Source organism: Arachis stenosperma, chromosome 2, assembly GCF_014773155.1.
Source record: "Arachis stenosperma cultivar V10309 chromosome 2, arast.V10309.gnm1.PFL2, whole genome shotgun sequence".
NCBI lineage: Eukaryota > Viridiplantae > Streptophyta > Magnoliopsida > Fabales > Fabaceae > Arachis > Arachis stenosperma.
Genome location: NC_080378.1, coordinates 62,673,930 through 62,698,007, shown reverse-complemented (window position 1 = coordinate 62,698,007; position 24,078 = coordinate 62,673,930). Strand labels below are relative to the sequence as shown.

Below are 24,078 nucleotides of genomic sequence, written 5' to 3'. Positions count from 1 at the left end.
AAAATAAAATGCAATTGAATTGAAATCAAAATATAAATAAATGACCAAGAAGCTATACATCAATTTCTGTCAATCATATCACCACTCATAGAATAGATTAGGTACAAAATCCATTCCGTGATAATGATTCACACAACCTACATGCAACCAGCAATTCACTTTATGTAAACTTAATGGATTTGTTGAATATGTACAAAATAAAAAAAAAATAGATTCATCAGTTTTTAATATTGGATTGAATGGATCTACTTTGGATATAATTATTTGAGTGTTTCATAAAATTTGACATCAAGCATATATAGCAGAATATGATTTTGAATGCAAAAAACATTATAAATTTTTAGATTCAGCCCAAACAATTCAAAGGGATTATTGAATGAGAATGGAAATGGGAATGTAAAACTTGAATATGAGAGAATGGAATTGAGAATGCAAAACTTGAATAGGAGAAGTTGGGTTTATAAACTCACTTTGCTGGAGAACTCTGTCAATCACATCACCACAAAGAAAGTAGATTAGGTAGAAACCTCATACCTAAGACAATGATTCACAAAACCAAATCCATGATCCATAAATATAAAAAATATAAGTAAGAAGACAATCTTTATAATCATTATAAAATTCAAAAATTGATGAAATACACAAAGCACATGCAACAAACAATTCAACAGCTAACAAAAGGAGAAATGATAATCAAATTAACAACTCAATTTGTTGGAAAAATTCTGTCAATCACATCACCACAGAGAAAGTAGATTAGGTAGAAATCTCATACCTACACAATGATTCACAAAACCAAATCCATGATCCATAAATATAAGAAGACATAAGTAAGAAGACAATCTTTATAATCATTATAAAATCCAAAAAATTGATGAAATACACAAAGTACATGCAACAAACAATTCAATAGCTAGCAAAAGGAGAAATAGTAATTAGATTAATATCAAATTCTAAACAAGAAAATGAAGAAGTTGAACCAGATTCATAGACCATACTCAAATTAATAGCAACTTCCAAAGAATGCAAACAAGAACATGAATCCAGAAACACACCAAGTCACATAGACAATTTGCAAATTAGAAAATTCACAAACCCTAGACAATAAAATCTGGGTTAACCGTCTAAGAGATACTAAAATTGATCACAAAGATGTACAAAATGAAGGAAAAGAAAAACGATGAAGAGGAAAATAAGTTTGGAACTAAAGGCACCATAAGAGTGCACCTGATTGATTGATTGGCGATCTTGAATTTGAGACTGTAACGAAAAATTCCTAACCTGGATGAACGGCGGGGAAGTAAAGTCCCAAGAAACAGAGCTTCTACACAATGTTTTGTAGGACAGAGGAAAGGAAATTAGGAGAAGAAGGCAAAGGTCCTAAGATTCGAAGTAATGATTACATGTTCAACCAAATCCGTGAAGAAGGGAGGTTACGTGAGTAAATTGGTAAAAGGAACAGCTGACGGCAGAATCATAGAGGAGCACATGCACCCTTGACGGCTGGAGGAGAGTGTCTACCTAGAATTGGAACCGGCCTGGAACGCGAGGAGCTCTCTACATCGGAGATGAATCTATGCGAATTCTATGTTTAATAGATGTATAATGAGAAAAGAACAAAGATTCGAACTCAGATGTTCATGTAGTTGATTTAGAAAAATAAAAATGGCTAACTAAATTTGACAAAGAATACCATATACAATATTATTATTAATTTTGTTATAAATAGTTGGGAGGCCATGGTCGGCCAAAATAAAGCTCCGTCCCTATGATGTATATACACTGATACAAATATTGGACACAAAATGATACAAGATATGTTAATACACGAATTTTCAAATTTTATAAGATATGCATATATATAAAATATAAAGTATTTTTTAGATAGATCGTAACGATATTTTTACATTTTATTAATATTAAAATATAAATTATTTTTAATATTTTATTTTAATTATATAAAATATTTAAAATAATTTTTGTTTTCATAAATAATAATATATAACACATATTAAGAATAAGATTAAATATGTTGACACATGATGGTATTTAGGTGCGTTCAAGTATGTCAAGAGAAAAATTTTTTATTTTTTATTAGTTATTAAGACACGGTTAGACACAACAAACACATATATCAAATAAGTGTCAATGAGTGTTGTGTTCAATACGCAAATATGACAACTCAGTGAAGTTTCCGTATTTTATAAGCTCCGCCCTAGTTGTTAAATCTCACTATTAATCTATGATTATGCAAGGTAAAAGAAGATGGATTAATAGTTTATGAAAATATCTCTTTTTTCTCCTTATCATGGGTTGAGTTTTGTAAAGAATGCTTTAAAAGTATAAAAAAGAAATTCTCAATGGATTATGATCAGTTACTCAAAGTAAAGTAAGACTTCAGCACATCTAATCTATTGTTTAGTAGGACCAACTACAAAGACTCTGTTTCCAAATTTGAGACAAGCTAAACCAACAATAGATGAATCTTCTCATATTAGCTAAGACAACAAGTAGATAGAAATGAAACACAAATCCAATTGTCTTGAAGACAAATCGAATTGTAAAGCAAAATTTTTGGGTTCCCTTTCTATTCCTCCTTACGTTAACCCAGACTCACCAACAAACCCAGCAGCTAATTATTCTTTTCGATCTTCAGCGTATCAATGAAGTTCTTCCCTTGAGCGATGTCATTAGACGCAAGAAAATCAAGAAAATCTCTAAAGCTGCTTTCCCTGTACTTCTTTGGATGCTCATGATCATCATGATCATCATCAATAAGCTCTGCAGCAACCCCCATCTTATCATCCATTCCCAAACTAAACAAGCTAACAATGGAGAACCTTGTCCTGTCCCTGTGAAGAGTAGCTCTATGGACAACACTCTTGAACAAACCATTGCTTAGCACCTCAAAGTGATCACCGATATGAACTTGAAGTGCATAAGGAACATGTGGAACTAACTTCCAAGAACACGTAGTAGAATCCATTATCTCAAGGCCTTGGCAGTTTTGGTACACGATGGTGAGGCAGCTGTAGTCAGAGTGTGGTGGAAGGCCTAAGGCCATAGCTGGCTCTGGACATGGTGGGTAGCAGTTCACTGCCATCACTTGCATCCCATCTTCAAGTTTTTTTGTTAGAGCCGGTGTTGTTGATGCCTTCAATTTTAGACTTTCTAGGATTGCTTCCATCACCTCTAGGCTCACTTTCTTTATTTCTTCACAATATCTCCCCATCTTTTCCCTAAAATAATCTCCAAACTTTTATTTTTTACAAATCAAATTCTAACTATAAAATACTAATTTGAATTCCTTACATACAAATATTTTACCTTATTATGTCATTACACAATAGAATTAATTAATAATAAAAATTAAATTAAATATTTCTAATTTTACTATATTAAAATCAACGTAGCTTTTCTACAAGGATAATAAACATATCTAAGTTTTATTCTTCTAATATATATATATATATATATATATATATATATATATATATATATATATATATACTAGATCCAATTACGTGTAGGTTGTTTATTGTCCGACAATAAAATAAGTACTGACTACTATAAAAAATAACAAATTACCAATAAATTTATCCACGAAATTTTTCTTTTTTGTCGACCAATTTTTGTTTACAAACAAATTGGTTGTTCTCCGTGAGTAAAAAAAGTAAAACATAAAATAAAAATATATTTAAGAAATACTATGAGAAAATTTAATTTCGCTTTTAAATAGTAAACTTGCTTGATATATATATATATATATATATATATATATATATATATATATATATATATATATATAATTATTTTAGGAAAATAACAAAAAGTTTGGACATTCGAAAATTGAAAAATTAAATATTCAAAATTTAAAATTACTCAGCTAAAATTTATGCTATTTGATAATTAAGTATTATTAGTTTTTCCTTATAAATTTCCTAACTGCACTAGCAATATAGTAAAGAATGAATAAAATTAATATTGGTGTTAAGTTTAAATGATTTTTTTATTAGCTAAGATGATAAAACTTATCCTGCATGCACATGCATTGTTGATGTTGAGACATGTGGAACCGAACCGACAGAAGAATGAGAGAGGAACATTGAAGCAACTCCAACTCATGACTTATAAAAATACAAAAAGAAAAAGTTAAGAGATGTCATATAGTTGCAATGACTAGTTTAGATCATACAGCGTATGTGGGGCGATATATATTGTACATACTACCTAAAAACATGAATTTGTAGTTCACGTACACAGCACCGTTGAAGTTGGATGAATGCCACAAATGAATAAAATAATAGGAATGAAGATAATTATGTATGGTTAAAAAGGTACGTATATTTAAGACTTTTTTATTCGAATAAATTTAAAAGGGACCAGACTTACACGAATCCATTAAATGAAATTTTGACGCAAATTAAAGTTTTCAGTAGTTTTTTTTTTCAATTTCCGATATTTTTAGTTGAAATTTCTAATTTTAAAGAAAAGATATGCATAAATAATATGAAAGCATCACATAGAAATGGATTTTTTTAAACGAAAATACCTGTAGTCTGGTGGATTATCAGGCCACATGTGAATCCAATCGTTCAAGGGATGAGCATAGTGTTTTAGAAAAACCCTCCAAAATTGATGCTTATCAACCCCATCTTTCAAGCTTGTTGCGTACCTCACTGGCTTGCGCACATCACTTGAACCCAATTTTAACTTTTCCTTTGTCGGCAAATCGAAAAACTTCGATGCTACGGATATTGCTCCCTCCAACACTGACTCACTTATTCCGTGGTTTACAATCTGAATCAGTTTCCAAACTCAACCGTGTAAGCAAATCTATTACAACAAATTAAAGTTATTAATTATGAAACTAAACCTAGAGAAAAAAATTAATCTTTTTTCCAAATTAATGATAATAATGATAATTTTCAATTTTGTGACGTTTTGTTGGGATTTAGGTCAATATTGATTTAGGTCATTATTATTATTATTATTATTATTATTATTATTATTATTATTATTATTATTATTATTATTATTATTATAGGACAGAGAAATGGTGTACTACTTTAATTTTCTTTTCTAAAATATCTTTTAATATATATATGAAAAATATATTTCTAAAACCGTGCGTTTCGTTAAATAAATATTAAGTATTTACCATCTTAACTAACTTGATATTTTCTATTATTATACATATTTGAAAAGATAGATTAATATGAAATAATATATTTATTGATATACTAGTATATATAATATAAATAATAAAAAGATTAAGTATGCAATTTTTTTTTCAAAATATCCTTCATCGTATATAATTATAAAAATTTATTTTATTAACTCCAAGAGTTGAAGTCATGACTTCTTTCTCAAATTTGTTATTATTATCCTATTTAATTTATTAAATAGTTGAACCAAAATAAATCGAATGAAAATTTTTTTTGAGAACTAATAAATTTATTGCTTACGAAAATTCTATACTGAAATATATTAAGTAGTTAATATTAATTAAACTTTTTATTCAAATTATAATTTTAATATTTATTTTTGAAAAATATACAATTTAGTGTTAGAATTTAAAATATAATTTAAATTTAGAATTAAAAAATTGGCTGAAAACAGTTAACTTCTAATTAGATTCATGAAAAACCAACACCGAATCATGAAGACGTTGGATATCTTTCTGAAAAAAAAAAATTTACCGGCATCAATATTATTGGTTAAATATATTAATTCAGTTTGATATAAAATTGGGGATGTAAAATTTTAAAAGATAGAATAGAACTTTATTATAACAGAGAAATTGAGAAAAACATAACCAAAGTGTTTAGAAATATTTATAAATTAAACTTCCATGAAACACATGTTTAATACCGTTAGTATTACGACGACAAGGTAGTTTGGAGCATATGCATATAATATAAAAGGATTCTAAAAAGCTTAAACTGATTTTAGAATTCACCAAACATTAAACTTTTAACTTTTTGAATTTAACATTCTAATATCATATTATGATACCACTCATTCTAAAAACTTCAGCTGATGAAAAAAGGTAGCACTAATAATTATATCTCTAATACTCTATGAATCTATATTATACATATTGTATAAATATTTCATTGACTCCTCATACTTTTTCAATATAAAAATAATATACTTAAAACGTTAGATGTGTCTAAATTAAAATTAACTATTAAAATTAATTATTAAAATAAAATATATAAAAATAATATTTAATTTAATCTTGATAGGTAAAATTTAATCTAATCCTTACGATTTTAATTGTTTCTATTTATTTTTTAAATTTTACCATATAATTTATGTTAGTCTCTAAGATCATTTTAGATATTAACAAAATGTTAATGTGAATAGTTAAATATCTCGTTAAACTCTATAAAACAACATGGTATTTGTTAGGTATTTGTTTTGACACTCAAATAGCATAAAAACATTTTAAGTTATTAAAATTTTTTCTCCCAAAACAAATAATTTGACCTTCTTTTTAAATTATTTGAGCGTCAAATTTAAAATAGCATAGTTTTACAAGTTCTAACATGCATATTATCTGACCTTAGTACTCCATTAATATTTATGTGTCGAAAATTATTTCTGAGACTAATATAAGTCATATTTAAAAAATTTAGGGACTAAATAAAAATAATTAAAATTTTAAAAATTAAATTAAAATTCACACGTAAATTTAAAGATTAAATTAAATATTAATTTAAAATACATATTAAAATATAAATATATTAAAAATAAATTTAATTATATATTTATTATACATAAATATATAATAACTAATTTAATAGTTAATTTTTAATATATACATAAGATATTTAAGATATTTAAAAATTATATCTTGAGTTCGAAATTTGAAAGAAACCATGTGACAAAATCTAATTTAATTTCAACATTTACAAAATTAACTAACTTACTTGAAAGAAGCCCAAGCTACGACAAGCGTCGCTAATTTCTTGAATTACACGAAACCTATTTTCTGCTGACAAGCCATTATTATTCCTGAGTGCAGCTATGTCAATAACAGCAACGTTAGCATCTTTTGGTGCCAAACTGGGCCTTTGCAAAGTTGGAACCACGTAACGTTGTGGAACATAAGTGAAACCCATCTCTTGAGCACTATTTCCCGTTGAGAATAATGAGCTTGATTTCTCCTCCTTATCATGATCCATTTTTTTCTTACGGATTGTATGTTTATTCAAGTTCAAAATCACGATGAATATAATGTGCAACAGAATTTATGCTTTTATAGCCATAGTGCTTGGTAGCTAAGTTATTACGTTACTAATTAATGCTTTGAATTGGGACTGTCGTATTTGCAAAATTTAAAAGCGTCAAATTGTACTGTAACAATAATATAAAACACATATTTCATTCATGAATTCCGGTTACTACAAGAATTTATATATATATATGCATCTGGTCTTTTTTCTTTGATAAGATTAATTATACAATTTTTAAACAAGACAACTTTCATGTTCTGCCGTGTTAGCTTTTTTGTTGAGATATATGCATGTGGTACCGTTTTTTATATTATTATACTACTTGGACCCAGGAAAGAGACAAAATTGGTCTGAATCAACTTGAAACAATAGACGTGGTTTTTGTTGTTTTGCCGCTGATTCTTGTCTTGTATAAGATATATGTTTTGTTTTAGTATGGTGGATTTGAGATACTTGATATATGAATACGTAGAGGTGGAGAGATATTTGAATGTGGCCAGATTTAGTACAGATACGTACATAACAATGTACTTTAACATGAAATTTTGTGTACTTTTTTTCTTCTTTACAATTTATCAACATTGGAAAACGGAGTTAGTTATTAACCTGCACATTTTTATTTTTAATATTAAATTAATAATGATGTTTTTTGAATTGTGATCTATTATGATATTTTTTTAAAATGTGAAATGATTTAATTTACGGAGTACGAGTCACACTGTCCGATTTTAAAGGAGTACAGAAATCGGACCGTCCGATTTGTGTTTAAAAAATTAAAAAAATTTAGAGTACACAAATTAGACCGTCGTCCGATTTGTGTTTAAAAAATTAAAAAAATTTAGAGTACACAAATTGGACCGTCCGTCCAATTCGGTAAGTCCAATTTGTGTACCTCAAATAAAAAAAGCAAATAGGTGAGTCCGATTTGTGTACCCCAAATTTTAAAAATTTTTTAAACACAAATTGAAAGGACTGATTTGTGTCCCTCTCATAGTTTTAAAAAACACAAAAAATTACAATGTTAAGATATGTCACTCTTCCTACTTCCATATATAAATTTTTTAGCCCATTAACCTGTTTTAGTTATTCATTTACAGGTTAAATCACTACAAGAAACATAGTTAAAATCTACGGGTAAACCATCGATAATATTAAATTTCGACGGCAAAATGAACAGCGGAGGTGGTCGCTATTAAACTGGTTGATTTTTCAAAATTCTAATAAAATCGACGGCTTGCCTTGCCGTCGATAATAATGTAATAAAATCGACCGTCAATATTATTATATAAAATCGACGTCATTTCTGTCGATATTTGATTCAATTAAATCGACAATAGTTTTGTCTATAATATGCTTAATAAAATCGACAACAGTTTCATCTATAATATGCTTAATAAAATCGACAACTCGATATTTGATTCAATAAAATCGACACAATTGCCGTCGATTTATTAATTTAGATACCGACAAATTCTTTGTCTATATTTTGTTTTTTTTTCTATTTTAAATTTAAAAAGCGACAACTTTTTCGTCGATTTTAATAGTTATATGTTTTAATTATTTTTTTATTTAAAAAATAGTAAACAATTAATACAAATAAACTTTTAAATATATAAATAAAATTTATACAGAATATTAGATAACAAGACAAATAAACTTTTAAATATAAAAATAAAATTTATACTAAATATTATTTTGCCAATATAACCTTTCCTTATTTCCAGTTAATATTTGTTATGTATATATGTCAATCTATCTTTTGCCTTTGTGAAAAGCTAATTAATAAAAAAAGCTGTGACATACACTAATTAGGAATGAAAGTACAACAGGAATGAATTAATTAATTAATTTACATGTTGTTGAAGGAAAGAAGAAAGTAGTGACTAGTGAGCAAGCTATGCATGTAGTATATATAATTGAGGACTTAACTTTGTGCATAGTTTTGATGATTCAACACTTGTAATTAAGACTACACTAGTAGTAGTACTAAGAACAAAATTGAAAACTTCATGGTGTCTCTGAAGCTACCTAATTAATCCAAAACATATAGAGATCTGCATTATCAAGAGGTAGTGAATGTGTCTATCCTTGTGATCTTCAATATCTTTACAGTGGAAACAAACATCTTACACCAACATCAATATATAATATCAATTAGTTTCATTAAAAAAAAGAAAGAAGAGAATTTAGATGATGATAATGACTTACTCCCAAGGAACATCCCTAACCATAACAAGATCTCCTTCTTCATCTTTATAAGTGAGGACATGGCATCTCTCACCAGGTTGAACTACAATTTCATCCATCTCTGTACCCAGAGAATGGTGGTATCGAACATGTTCTCAAGTCTCTTAACAAACTCATGGTAGCTTCTATGTACTAATATGTTGAGTTTCCTCCCTATTGGAATGTCTTCGGAAATGGATCCTCTTCATTTTTTTTAACACTTGAGAGAATAAAATGTGATCTCTCACCTTTGATTCTATGAGTGGGACCAAAATTAAATAGGAGAGAGAACAATAAAGGGTGAGATCAAACACTGGACACCATCCAGTTTCTTTTTCACTGGAGAGGATCCACTCCCAATGTCTTCCATGTACACCTTCACAAACAGGCTTCCACCACATTCTTCATAAGCGCTGAGTGCAAGCATCAAATTCAAAGAAGCAGTTGAAAAAATGTTAGAAGAAGAGGAACAAGTAGTAGCAGCTTTTCTTCCCATGCTAATAAAAAATGGTAATAGTAGGTAGCACTATCACAATTGCACCAAGCCTCTTATTTTTATCTCCCTTTAAATAATAACAAGAGAACCTAGAACACAGATCCTATATTCCTATTCCTATTGCTATTGTTGATGATACTAAAGGTTATATGCATCATAAATGACACAACAAACAACAGAGTCATATGAAAATGATTTTCCAAACACACTTCTCTTCTTCTTCTTCATTCTGTTATCCAATTAGCTAGAAATATAATGGATACTCTTTCAAAAAAAGGGGGCTAACTTAATTTAAGAATCTAAGAACATAGTTAGTAGCATTCAACAATCAGAAAAGGAGCTAACTTAATTTCAGATGCAAAAAAAAATACTCCTCAAAATAGTCACGGTTTTTTTCGGAACCAAAGCAGCAAGTATATCAAAAATTCAAAATCACTTCAGAAAATAACAACAACAATAACAACGGATGAAACGAAAGAAAAAGAAAGAAAGGGAAGGAATGGCGCCAACCTTGCGAATAGAATCCAAGAAATGGAAGTGGCGGGATTAGAACAAAACTAGAAATGCTGAGATCATAGCCTAGATACTGTCAGTACATCCAACAGAATGATCCACTCCTCCATTGGTCATTTTAGCAATTATCTGTTGAACAATATTAACATCATAGTCTTTCTCATTTTAGAAGAGTCAAGTTTCTCTATATATAGATAGGTGGAACATATCAAAGGCTTTTTAGTTTGTTATTTTAGGATCGATTTATATGGAGGTTTAGTTAAAAATTCTTCGAATAAGCTCAAATAAACGCTAATTAAAAAACAGTTCAATTCAGATGGGATAAAACGAGATCTTTGTACTCATTTGAAATAGATTGTTAGTTTGAAAGACTTTATTAAAATTCAACTTTAGAGAAAATTTTTGTTTTTTGCTATTTTATAAAGAAAATAAATAAATTATACTAAAAAGAAAATATAACAATAAGAGAGAAGAATTATTTCTGGAGTATTAAGAAGAGTAGTTGTGATCTTAAGACAAAATAGAAAGAGAAAGAATTGAAATTTGAAACTAAAATGAAAAAAAAAATTGAAGAGTTACCTTATTGATGAAGCAGCTTTAGCTTTCACAGTTCCACAGAATTGTTGAGATAAACATTGCCACTTGAAGAAGTGACGTGTTCTTTGTTTGTGAAGTGATATCAATTATCATAGCAAAAGCAAAATCCAAATCAGAACAAAAGCAAAATTCCTAACCAAAAATCAATACAGAAGGAGAGAATAAAATATGTACCAAAATCATTTTAATTAAGCAGAGAAAGAATATTAGTAGAAAAATAATATATTAAGAATTCATGAAGCAGCAAATTATGACCAGAATAAACATGACCAGAATTTCTAGATTTAGAAAATAGGATATTACAATTAGGTCATGGTTTACACCTGAAATTGGAGATTTCCAAATGAAACTGAAGTTGGCTTTGAAAAGAGTTCAGTAACAGTCAAAAAATGATACCTGGTTCTTGTGAGCTCAATTGAGAGAGAGTGGAGAAGGGCCAAAGTAGGAGGAGCGATGACGGCAACAGAGAGAATGAGCAACGGCGGCACGTCAGCAACGGAGCGACGGCACGTGCAAGAGGAACGACAGTGGCGGCGCAAGCAAACGGAGTGATGACGGCACAACCGTGAAGTGAGTTGAAATTGTGTTTCTGAATGCAGAAAAGAAGTGGAATGCAAAAAAGAAAAGAAAAGGATAAAATTGTGTTTCTGAACTTGGAGCAGGAAGTGGGTGCGGGCTGGTGTTTTTAGCAATAAAAATTGACGGTTAATTTATAACCCACAAACTATCCGGCAAGTGTATCAGGTCGTACTAAGTAATACCTCAGGTGAGTGAGGGTCGATCCCACGAGGATTGATGGACTAAGCAACAATGGTTAAATGATTTACTTAGTTAGGTGGTGCACGAAATTGTGATCTCTGACAACGGCACCAAAAACTTGGTACACGCGATCGTAATCTCAAAACTTTTCTCATAATTCTGCACAACTAACCAGCAAGTGCACTGGGTCGTCCAAGTAATACCTTACGTGAGTAAGGGTCAATCCCATGGAGATTGTCGGCTTGAAGCAAGCTATGGTCATCTTGTAAATCTCTGTCAGACAGATTCAAATGGTTATGAAGCTTTGATAATTAAAAGATAAATAAACATAAAATAAAGATAGAGATACTTATGTAATTCATTAGTGGGAATTTCAGATAAGCGTATGGAGATGCATTATTCCTTCTGAATCTCTGCTCTCCTACTATCTTCATTCAATGATTCATACTCCTTTCCATGGCAAGCTGTATGTTGGGAATCACCGTTGTCAATGGCTACCTCCCGTCCTCTCAATGAAAATGGTCCTCTACGGTTTTTGTACGGCTAATCAACTTTCAGATTTCTCGTCTCGGATGAAAAATACCAGGCACAGCTACCGCATGGCTAATCAGCTGTTGGTTCTCGATCGTGTCAGAATAAGATCCAATTATCCTTTTTGCGTCTGTCACTACGCCCCACAGTCGCGAGTTTGAAGATCGTCACAGCCATCCCTTCCCAGATCCTACTCGAAATATCACAGACAAGGTTTAGACTTTCTGGATCTCAGGAATGCTGCCAAATGTTTCTAGCCTATACCACGAAGGTTCTAATCTCATATTCAGATGCCCCATTATCAGAGGGAAAACGATGTGAATCAACACATCGTTGATTAGAAACCCAAGAGATACACACTCTAGCTTTCGTAGGTAGAACGGAAGTGGTTGTCAGGCACGCGTTCATAAATTGAGAATGGTGATGAGTGTCACGGATCATCACATTCATCAGGTTGAAGTGCGAGTGAACATCTTAGAATAGGAATAAACTTGAATTGAATAGAAAATAGTAGTAATTACATTAATACTCAAGGGACAGCAGAGCTCCACACCTTAATATATGAGGTGTAGAAACTCCACCGTTGAAAATACATAAGTAAAAATAGTCTAGGCATGGCCGAATGGCCAGCCTCCAAGTCTAAGGACTAAACATTCCAAAGATAAAAATACAATAGTAAAAGGTCCTATTTATACTAGACTAGTTACTAGGGTTTACAGAAATAAGTAAATGATGCAGAAATCCACTTCCGGGCCCACTTGGTGTGTCCTTGGGCTGAGAATTGAAGCTTTCATGTGTAGAGACTTTTCTTGGAGTTAAACGCCAGCTTTTATGCCAGTTTGAGCGTTTAACTCCAGCTTGTATCCTGTTTCTGGCGTTTAACGCCAGAATAGGGCAGGAAGTTGGCATTTGAACGCCAGATTGCGTCGTCAAAAATCGAGCAAAGTATGGACTATTACATATTACTGAAAAGCCCTGGATGTCTACTTTCCAACGCAATTGAAAGAGTGCCAATTGGAGTTTTGTAGCTCCAGAAAATCTATTTTGAGTGCAGGGAGGTCAGAATCCAACAGCATCTGCAGTCCTTTTTTCAGCATCTGAATTAGATTTTTGCTCAGGTCCCTCAATTTCAGCCAGAAAATAGCTGAAATCACAGAATAACACACAAACTCATAGTAAAGTCTAGAAATGTGAATTTTGCTTAAAAACTAATAAAAATATACAAAAAAGTAACTAAATCATACTAAAAATTACCTAAAAACAATGCCAAAAAACGTATAAATTATCCGCTCATCATTAGGCAAGCAGAAAATGGTTTTGAGATGTTTAAAAGGTTTAAAAAGTGACTTCAAAATATCAGAAGATAGCAAGTAATTAAGTTGAAAATAAAATATGGGAGAAAACAGTTAAGACTTCAGAGTTATCTATTTTCTGGATTGACTTTTCTTATTAACTATTTTAATCATGCAAGATTTAATTCATGGCAAACTATTTGTGACTAGACCCTAATTTCTTAAACCTTCCTAGTCTCCTCTAAAATTCATTAACTGCCAATTCCTTGGTCAATCAATTTCAATTAGAGGGTGATGATCAAATTCCAGTTTATATGCCACAAGAATCCTAATTATCCAAAAATAAGGGGATTATATGTCACGTATCCCGTTAAATACAAACAAGTAGAAATTCAGGATGATATATTTTCAAGTTGTTGTTCAAGTAAAGAACTTTTCCAAGTTATACAAGAACTCAATTAGAACATGGGTCATACTTTCGTTCCACCCAAATTCATAAAATAAAGAACGAAAATAATTATTGAAATATAAATCAAAACATGAATTAAAATAAAAAAATAATAGTATCAATCCATACAATAGATAGAGCTCCTAACATTAACAGTGGAGGTTTAGTTGCTCATGACTCAGAGAAAATAAGGATTCAGGTAAACTGTAGAATACGGAATGTAAATTGGTATAGAATTCCCTAATGGAATCCCCCGGAATCCCCTAAAGAAGAAAAGTTTTTCCTTTTTATAACTAATCCTAATTTATTTAAAATCTAATATCTAAAATTAAGATAATATCTTTTCCTATTTTCAAATTCAAATTTGAATCAGAATCAATTAAATAATCCACGCCTTGTAACGTGGAGACCACTTGGCTTCACTGGATCTGTGCCTAACTTGGCAGAGAGCTGCCCCTTACTTGAGTGCCAAAATGGGGCCCAGAAATTGCCCCCAGCATTTTCTGCATGTTCTGCACGTGGCGCATATCACGCGTACGCGTCAGTCACGCGTACGGGTCGCTGATCTATTCTGTGTGTCACGCGTACGTGTTAGGTACGCGTACGCATCGCTGTGCAACTTCGCTTTTCACGCGTACGCGTCAGGCACGCGCACGCGTCGCCAAGGAAAGCTCCAAATCATGCGCACGCGTCGCTCCTCGATGTCATCTCCTTTAATTCTTGTGCTGCAGAAACTCCATCAAATCCAGCTGAATGCTACCTAAAATAAACAGAATTGCACAAGACTCAAAGTAGCATCCATAGTGGCTAAAAGACAATTGATTCTTGATTAAACTTAACAATTTAAATACAAATTCACTAGGAAAAGATAAGAAAGATGCTCATGCATCACAACACTAAACTTGAATTGTTGCTTGTCCTCAAGCAACCAAAACTAACATTGGCTTAGGATGTGAATTTGCATGAGAATGAGAGTTTGATTAAGCTCATGTCTCTTCTTAAAATGGGGTTTATTCATTGTAATTTTGAACAGTTTTGGCATCTCACTCTCCTTTGAATCAGAGGAACGTCAGTGTTAGTCGGAATTAGAATTCGGATCATATTATGAATTCTCTGATCTTTATACTCCAATTTAATCTTTAAACACAACATGATTTTCTTTAATTTATTTTTCTTTAGTGCTTTGCACCTTGAGCCTAACCGTGACTTTAAATGTTTTGTCTCAAGGGTTACTTGACACAGAAACACCACAAGCACTTAACTGGGGAACTTCCTTTAAGTTCTGATTTTTCTTTCAGTTACTCCCAGACAGTGGTGCTCAAAGCCTTTGGCATACTCGGTTAAATGCACTTGGTCTCGACTCTAAGTGTTCTGTCTCAAGGATTACTTGACACAATCACACCACAAGCATATGAATAGCAAAACAACTCTTTGACTTTGCTTTTATAGTTTCTTTTTTTCTCTTTTTTTCTCTTTTTTTTGTTGTTTCTTTTGCTTCAAGAATTAAGTTTTTATTTATTTCAGAGAAGTCATAATAATTCTCTAAATTCTTGTTCCTTATACATCAACATTCTTTGATTCAAATTCAAATATGCACTGTTCATGTCATGCATTCAAAATCACAAATAATACCACCACAATTAAGTAAATAAGACTACTCTTAAATATAACTCAATTTCTCATGCAATACATCACTTCTTTTTCTTTTGAATTCAAATTTTAGTGAGCAATACATGAAATTTTTTTTTTTACTAAAAGTACTAAAGATCATGCAAGCAATCAAAGCAACAGAAAATAGACGATAACACAATAAGAATGGAAGAGAAATAGAATGAAAGGAACTTAACCACCTTAGTTATGCTGGTGGTCATCTCATTCCTTCATGAAAAATATTCTTCTCCCTTTGGTGCTAGACAGAAAAGCCATAAGCGAAGCGTCAACACCAAACTTAAAAGGTTTGCTTGTCCTCAAGCAAAGAAGAACTGCAAACAGAGAGGGATATAAAAGCAATCAATATGATGAAAGAAGGATAAAAAGATAAAAGAATAAGAGAGAGTTAGGATTTAGGAGGGGGATGATTTGAAATCAGGCGCTGAGGTGGTTAAATTGGGCGTCGCATGCGACGCGTACGCGTGAGGCACACATATACGTGGATCGCACAAACCTCAAGCGATGCGTACGCGTCGGGGACGCGTACGCGTCGGGGACGCGTCTGCGTGGTGGGGCTTGTGCGCCCAGCATAATTCCAGCCCCATACCAGCATAACTCTTTGGCCAAACACCTTTTACGCTGATTTTACTCATCCACACGTGTGCGTGCTTGACGCGTACGCGTGGAGTGCCAAAATTGTAATTGACACGCACGCATCATGGACGCGTACACGTGATCAAATTTGTGCGCAAGGCACACTTCCTTTGCCAATCCCGCACAACTCTCTGTTCACTTTTATTTTTCACGCACATACATATGACGCGTACGCGTCAGCGATGCTTGCGCGTCGTGTGCTCATTTTTTTTGAAGTGTCCGGTTCCTATTAAAAAATAGCTGCATGATCAAAAAAATAGTGAAAACTCAATAAAAATCAAATTAGTAAGAAAACTACTACTACGAAAAACAACTAAGAATAAAAAGGAGCGATCATACCACGGTGGGTTGTCTCCCACCTAGCACTTTTAGTTAAAGTCCTTAAGTTGGACATGTGGTGAGCTCCTTGTCATGGTGGCTTGTGCTTGTACTGATCCAGGAATCTCCACCAACGTTTGTAATTCCAATTGCCACCGGGATTCCAAGCTAGGCGCATAACGCCTTCGAGCAAGTTGAAGCAAGTGAGAAGGCCCCAAGAGTTTTGATTGTGGAAATGAATTCCAGGGTCCCAAACCTTGCTTTTACACATGTCTTCTTATGGATCCCCATTGTTTCCACCGGGTGGCAAGTAATGTGAATTCTCACAGAGACATCCAAACAACCTTCTAGACCCATTCAATTGAGCTCTACACCAATCTTTACACTTCAATTTGGAGCATGCAACCATATTGAACCTTGCTTGACAACTCTTGCCACTAACCATCTTCCTCTTACTCTTAATGCCACAAAGAGCTCTTAGTTGACCATTCGTCTCCAGTAGACCATATTCAAGTAGGAAAGTAAAGGTTAAGGATATGAATTTTACCCACTTGAATGTTGTATTGGATGGTGATGACTTTGGAAGAGGTTTGCAAGCTCCACTCCCTTGTGTTCTTCTTTGAATTCTTCTACCTCTTTGCAAGCTTCCTCAACTTTAACCTCTTGCTCTTGGTAGCTTTCTTCTAATTCAATCTCTTTTTCATTGCTTACTAAGGGCATGGGAGGTTGTGCATCTTCCTTTTCTTCCATATGTGAGGGTGAAAAGTTCTCTAATTCACTGGAGTATAAACTCCTTTGATTGGTTTCCTTACTTTCTTCCATAGGATCTTGCATTATATCTCTTGGGAAGGAATTTGCTTGTTCCTCTTCTTGGTTCTTGATCATCGTCTGCACATATTTCTCTATATTTTTTACACTTGTCTTTATATCATGTAGGAATTCTTTCATGAAAAGCTCAAGATCTGATGGTATTTGAGATGAATAAGGAGATGGTGGCTCTTGATATGCATAAGAAAGAGATGATGGTTCTTGATAAATGTAAAAAGAGGATAGTTCTTGGTATGAATAGGGAGATGGTGGCTCTTGATATGGGTAAAAGGATGATGGTTCTCGATATGGATAGAGAGGTGGTAGTTCTTGGTATGAATATGGAGATGGTGGTTCTTGATATGAATATAGAGGTGGTGGTTCTAGATAGTTGGAACATGCAGCATTGAAGTTTCTTTGGTTTTGACTTTGCCAACCAAAATTTGGATAGTTCCTCCATCCACCATAATATGAATCACTACTTGGGTGTGAGTAGTAACCCATGTGATCTCTCTCCATTATTTTTCCTTAGCACAAAACACCAAAAAGGATTAAACGCACCATGTGGTAAACAGGAAAGCAAAGAAGAAAGAACAGAATTCTAAGAATTAAAATAAAACTAACTAGGAAACACCAAACTTAATTTCAGAAATTAAGAAAAATATTGGTGCTATTTATTTATTTAAATTTTTTTTTGAATTTTTTTAAATAAAATTTAAATAAAATTAAAACTAAAATGCCTAATCTAAGCAATCAAACAACTAATAGTTGTTAATCACAGTCAATCCCCGGCAACGGCGCCAAAAACTTGGTGCGGTAATTTATAACCCACAAACTATCCGACAAGTGCACCAGGTCGTACCAAGTAATACCTCAGGTGAGTGAGGGTCGATCCCATGAGGATTGATGGACTAAGCGACAATGGTTAAATGATTTACTTAGTTAGGCAAGCAGAAAATGGTTTTGAGATGTTCAAAAGGTTTAAAAAGTGACTTCAAAATATCAGAAGGCTGCAAGTAATTAAGTTGAAAATAAAATATGGGAGAAAATAGTTAAGGCTTTAGAGTTATCTATTTTTTGGATTGACTTTTCTTATTAACTATTTTAATCATGCAATATTTAATTCATGGCAAACTATTTGTGATTAGACCCTAATTCCTTAGACCTTCCTAGTCTCCTCTAAAATTCATCAACTGCCAATTCCTTGGTCAATTAATTCCAATTAGAGGGGGATGATCAAATTCTAGTTTATATGCCACAAGAATCCTAATTATCCAAAAATAAGGAGATTATATATCACGTATCCCGTTAAATACAAACAATTAGAAATTCAGGATAATATGTTTTCAAGCTGTTGTTCAAGTAAAGAGCTTTTCCAAGTTATACAATTAGAACATGGGTCATACTTCCGTTCTACCCAAATTCATAAAATGAAGAACAAAAACAATTATTGAAATATAAATCAAAACATGAATTAAAATAGAAAAATAATAGTATCAATCCATACAATAGATAGAGCTCCTAACCTTAACAGTGGAGGTTTAGTTGCTCATGACTCAAAGAAAATAAGGATTCAGGTAAACTGTAGAATACGGAATGTAAATTGGTATAGAATTCCCTAATGGAATCCCCCGGAATCCCCTAAAGAAGAAAAGTTTTTCCTTTTTATAACTAATCCTAATTAATTTAAAATTTAATATCTAAAATTAAGATAATATCTTTTTCTATTTTCAAATTCAAATTTGAATCAGAATCAATTAAATAATACACGCCTTGTAACGTGGGGACCACTTGACTTCACTGGATCTGCGCCTAACTTGGCAGAGAGCTACGCCTTACTGAGTGCCAAAATGGGGCCCAAAAATCGCCCCCAATGTTTTCTGCATTTTCTGCACGTGGCGCATGTCACGCGTACGCGTCAGTCATGCATACGCGTCGCTGGTCTATTCTGCATGTCATGCGTACGCGTCGCTGTGCAACTTCACTTTTCACGCGTACGCGTCAGGCACGCGTCGCCATTGAAAGCTCCAAATCACGCGCACGCATCGCTCCTCGATGTCATCTCCTTTAATTATCGTCCTGTAGAAACTCCATCAAATCCAGCTGAATGCTACCTAAAATAAACAGAATTGCACAGTGGCTAAAAGATAATTAATTCTTGATTAAACTTAATAATTTAAATGCAAATTCACTAGAAAAAGATAAGAAAGATGCTCGCGCATCAACGGTGTATATGTCGATTTTATTTTGAAAAAAAGCAACATCTTTAGCGTCTATTTTATACATTAAATCCACACAATCTATTTGATTTTAAAAAGCAATTTGGACCGTTCAAATTTATCGACGGAAACGTTGTTGATATTTTAAATATAAAAATAGATACCATGTCTGTTGATTTTAATATAAAAGTATTTTCAACCCCCGCTTCGTCGACAATATAACGATAGTTAAAAGAGATTTAATGCATCATCAAAAAATCGACGACCAGGCTGTTAATTTTATTATTTTATTTTTAATTATTTATTTTAAAATATCGACAGCAGGCCGTCAAAAATATCGACGAGAGAGATGGCCGTCGATTTTTTGCGTCGATAAATACACTTTTTCTTGTATTAAATAGTACAATTAATTTAACTATAATTCAACTAAAATAATTGAATTATAATATATATATATATATATATATATATATATTCTAAAATAAATCCTAAAAAATACTTCGAATAAAATTATTACAAAAAAAAAGGGGTTAAAATAGCGATTTTTTTTAAATGATGACGGTTCCAACTGCCATTATTATCAAAAACGGCGCCTCCAAAAAAAAGTCGATATTTTGGGGGCATTCTAGATAATACGGCGATTTTTTTATGATTAAAATGGCGGTTAGAAGGCACGATTATTTTCACGTAAAACGACAGTTTTTAAATTATTTAAATAACCGCCGTTTTTACCAAGATATAGTGGCATCATTCCTATTTATAATGGTGGTTTTTAACCACCATTTTTTCCAGGATATAATGGCATCGTTTTCATTTAATATGGTAATTTTTAACCGCTGTTTGTATCTAATTATGATAACAATTTTATACTTTTTAAAATAAGATTGAAACCACCTATTTGAAGTGATATTTTCAAAATGCGAACTTTAAAATCTTGTAATAACCAAAAGGCATAGCCATAAATCAAATACCATAAGATTATTTTTAATTCATACATGATCCAAAAGTCATAATTGAAAAGTCATAATCCAAAAATAAAGTATCAAAGTAACATTTTTCAATAATACGTCTTAACATATAATTCTTAATACATAAAATCTTTTTCATGCAAGGTCATGTTTCGTTGTTTCTCACTCCAGACCTACTTCCTAACTCTTTTGGTGATAGAATCTCACACAAAAGATGATTTTTAATTCATACATGATCCAAAAGTCATAATTGAAAAGTCATAATTGAAAAGTCATAATCCAAAAATAAAGTATCAAAATAACATTTTTCAATAATACGTCTTAAGTCTTAACATATAATTCTTAATACATAAAATCTTTTTCATGCAAGGTCATGTTTCGTTGTTGCTCACTCCAGAAGACCTACTTCCTAACTCTTTTGGTGATGGAATTACACACACATTAATATAGAATTTCATTTCTTCTTACGAAATTCTCTATCCTTCCACCTATCACTAATGCTATTAAGATTTTTCTTGTTAATATATTAATAATACATATTCTCATAAGTTACATATTGATAAAGATTTATCAATATGAGAATAATATGTATTAAATAAAATTTTATGTATAATAAAATTTAATTAAATTTACATATATTTACTCAAAATATTATTAATAGATTAATAAAATTATTGATACTTTGAGTTTGTTAAGTTTATAAATGGTGTCGATAATATATATATATATATATATATATATATATATATATATATATATATTTTATTTAGTATTAGTAGCCTATTTATAGTGTATTTTAGTGTAAAGATACTAAATAGAATTATTAATTTAGTTTAAAGAGATAAAAAAATTAAATTTGTTATTACTAAAAAAATTTTACTATGTATCAAATAATGTGTTTATTAGTTTTTATTTTATTATGAAAATGATCTAGATCATAATACTAATAGTATATCATAGGATTATTATTATTAATGCATTAACCGAATTTTAATATTTATTATTTATATATATTTACAACTTATATTTGAGAATTATTTATTTAGTTTTATAATAAATTATTTTTTTTAATTTAAATAATTTATTAATTAGTTTGTATTTATTATACCATAATTATTTAATAATTTATTGAAAAATATTAATATAATGAATACAAATTTTAAAAAATATTATTTAAAGAATAGGGATAAATAAATCCCTAACCAATTCGAATTTAGAGACAATTAGGTCCCTGTTTATTTTTGAACTTGACATGTCAGCATTTTCCATTTAGAGTTGACGGAAAAAAACCCACAGGGACCGCATTGTGTCGCGGAAGTAAAGGATACGGACTGAAGTAGATCGTTTTTATTTTAAGAGATCGCGTTGTCATTTTGAGAAATGGACAAGGGCTAGGTTGGTAGTTCACTCATCTTTTAACTAACTTCAATTTAAGATAAGTTTTACATAAATCCAAGCTCCAAGCACCAAGTTATAACACACTAAAGTTGGTCAAAATTATGCTTTTACCAATTTCACCAAATAGCCAATTTTTACCAAAACTCAATTCAATCTATTTTCAACCCATTCCAAAATCACTTCTATACATCTCAACACTCATTCATCATCTTATATCCATTCAAACACCCAATTAAGTAAGTTTTAACATAATCAGTCCAACTTCATAAGTTTTCTATCAATAATCAAATTGGTAATTCATCATATAACTAACTCCTCATGATTCAAATCAACAATTCACTCCAATACCATTTCTAAACACTTCAAATACTCACTTATCAACCCTATCCATTTCAAACTTAATCAACCTAATTATAACTCATTTAACACATTCTATCATATATATCCTTTCTCAACAATAACACATAACACTCTCATATCCAACGTTCACAACCAAATTAAATTCAATTATTACTTCAACCAATTATATCTCACACCAAATTAGATCAATTATCCAACTCAACATCATCAATTCATCAATCACAACATAACCACACCATCACTTACCTCAACTTACCAAGTAGGAGATTTTCTCACCCTATCACGGTCTCCAACCCAATTTTCATACCAACGCCTCAATAGGCAATAATTTAAACCATCATAATCAAACACATCACAACAATTTAAACCATGCATACTCATATATACATCCATTCAACTAATCACAACAACAACCAATTTCAATCCAATCCTATCCTAAAGACAATTAACCTAAGTTTTCATATAGTGTTACATGGTGTCTATCCGAAATTAAGACCCATACCTTCGTTGATGGCGGTTTCAACCTCCAAAAAGTTCTTCTCTGGCAATACCAACCTCCACTAATTCTTATCACTTCGATCCACAACTTAACTCCGCACTAAATCAACGCCAAAACCAATTCCAAACCAGCCAAGATAATCCATACAATCTAATCACAATAATAATTCAACATTCATACTAGAGCACTACTTAAAATCATGGATAATAAAGGGTTTGAGCTTTTATACTGTATCTCATGCATCCTTGGGCTAAAACTCCATCAAAACTCAAAGTTGAACCTTCCCTAAACATTAAAAAATCGAAATTCCTCAATAACTCAACTCAAAAGTGCAAATTGAAAGGAAATAGAAAAATGGGTAAGAAATTCAAGAGTTTCTTGCCACAATACTTATATAGAATTGGAGAGGAATTCAAGACATATGCATGCCTGTAAACGGCTCGTCAATCGAAACTCTAGAGTAAAAGTTATATCCAAATAAAGATGATGGAGCTAGGATTTTTCTCTCTTTTCTCTCTTCTCCTTCAATCCATGCCTCATACACAAATGAAAAAGAATGATGCTGAAATAAAGCTACGTGTGGATTTATATATGTGAGTTTGGGTCTGGTGTAGCCCAATTTCATTTTCTTAGCTATTTGTTCTAATTTTGAGCCAAAATCTTTTAGAATGAGTTTTTTAATTCATATCCTAATTATTTTTATCTTCGTAAATTATAAATCCTAATTTTTTAACCTTCTTTATTCATAACTAATTTATTAATAATTTAATCGAATTTTGTATGATGTGGTTGAATTTTTGTATTATTCTTAAAAAAAGTACCTTTTATTTTAAACTTTATTTTATTTAAAGGATGCTATACATATTATAATTATATATAGGTGAGTTCCCGTAATATTCTCATTTTTAGAATGACATAACTAAAAGTGTGATATTTTAGTAGTGAGACTGTTATATATAATTTTATATTTATTATATTTATTATATTTAATATTATTCATTTATTTTAGTATTAATGAATATGAAATAAAATAAGTTTGGATTACTTTGAGCTAATTTTTATTATCTCTTAAATATTTTTTTTAAAAAAATAATTACTT

The 24,078-nt window shown here is 31.3% G+C and overlaps 1 protein-coding gene across 1 annotated transcript; it reads right to left on the bottom strand.

Annotated features, from left to right (window-relative positions):
* Window positions 1–2,395: 2,395 nt before the first annotated feature.
* Window positions 2,396–7,193, bottom strand: LOC130962934 (flavanone 3-dioxygenase 3). The gene is made up of 3 exons (XM_057889091.1): window positions 6,939–7,193; window positions 4,553–4,800; window positions 2,396–3,239 (listed from the first exon to the last, which is right to left on the bottom strand). Exons 1-3 carry the CDS (start codon window positions 7,191–7,193, stop codon window positions 2,633–2,635), a joined length of 1,110 nt encoding a protein of 369 aa, XP_057745074.1. The 3' UTR covers window positions 2,396–2,632.
* Between the last annotated feature and the right edge of the window lie 16,885 nt (window positions 7,194–24,078).

What these genes read in the sequence shown, in the direction of transcription:
- LOC130962934 (XM_057889091.1), bottom strand. Translation starts at nt 7,193, where the DNA reads ATGGATCATGATAAGGAGGAGAAATCAAGCTCATTATTCTCAACGGGA. An exon ending in GTAGCTTGGGCTTCTTTCAA is followed by an intron (nt 4,801 to 6,938) that starts GTAAGTTAGTTA and finishes AAACTGATTCAG; the next exon opens with ATTGTAAACCACGGAATAAG. An exon ending in GATAATCCACCAGACTACAG is followed by an intron (nt 3,240 to 4,552) that starts GTATTTTCGTTT and finishes AGATTATTTTAG; the next exon opens with GGAAAAGATGGGGAGATATT.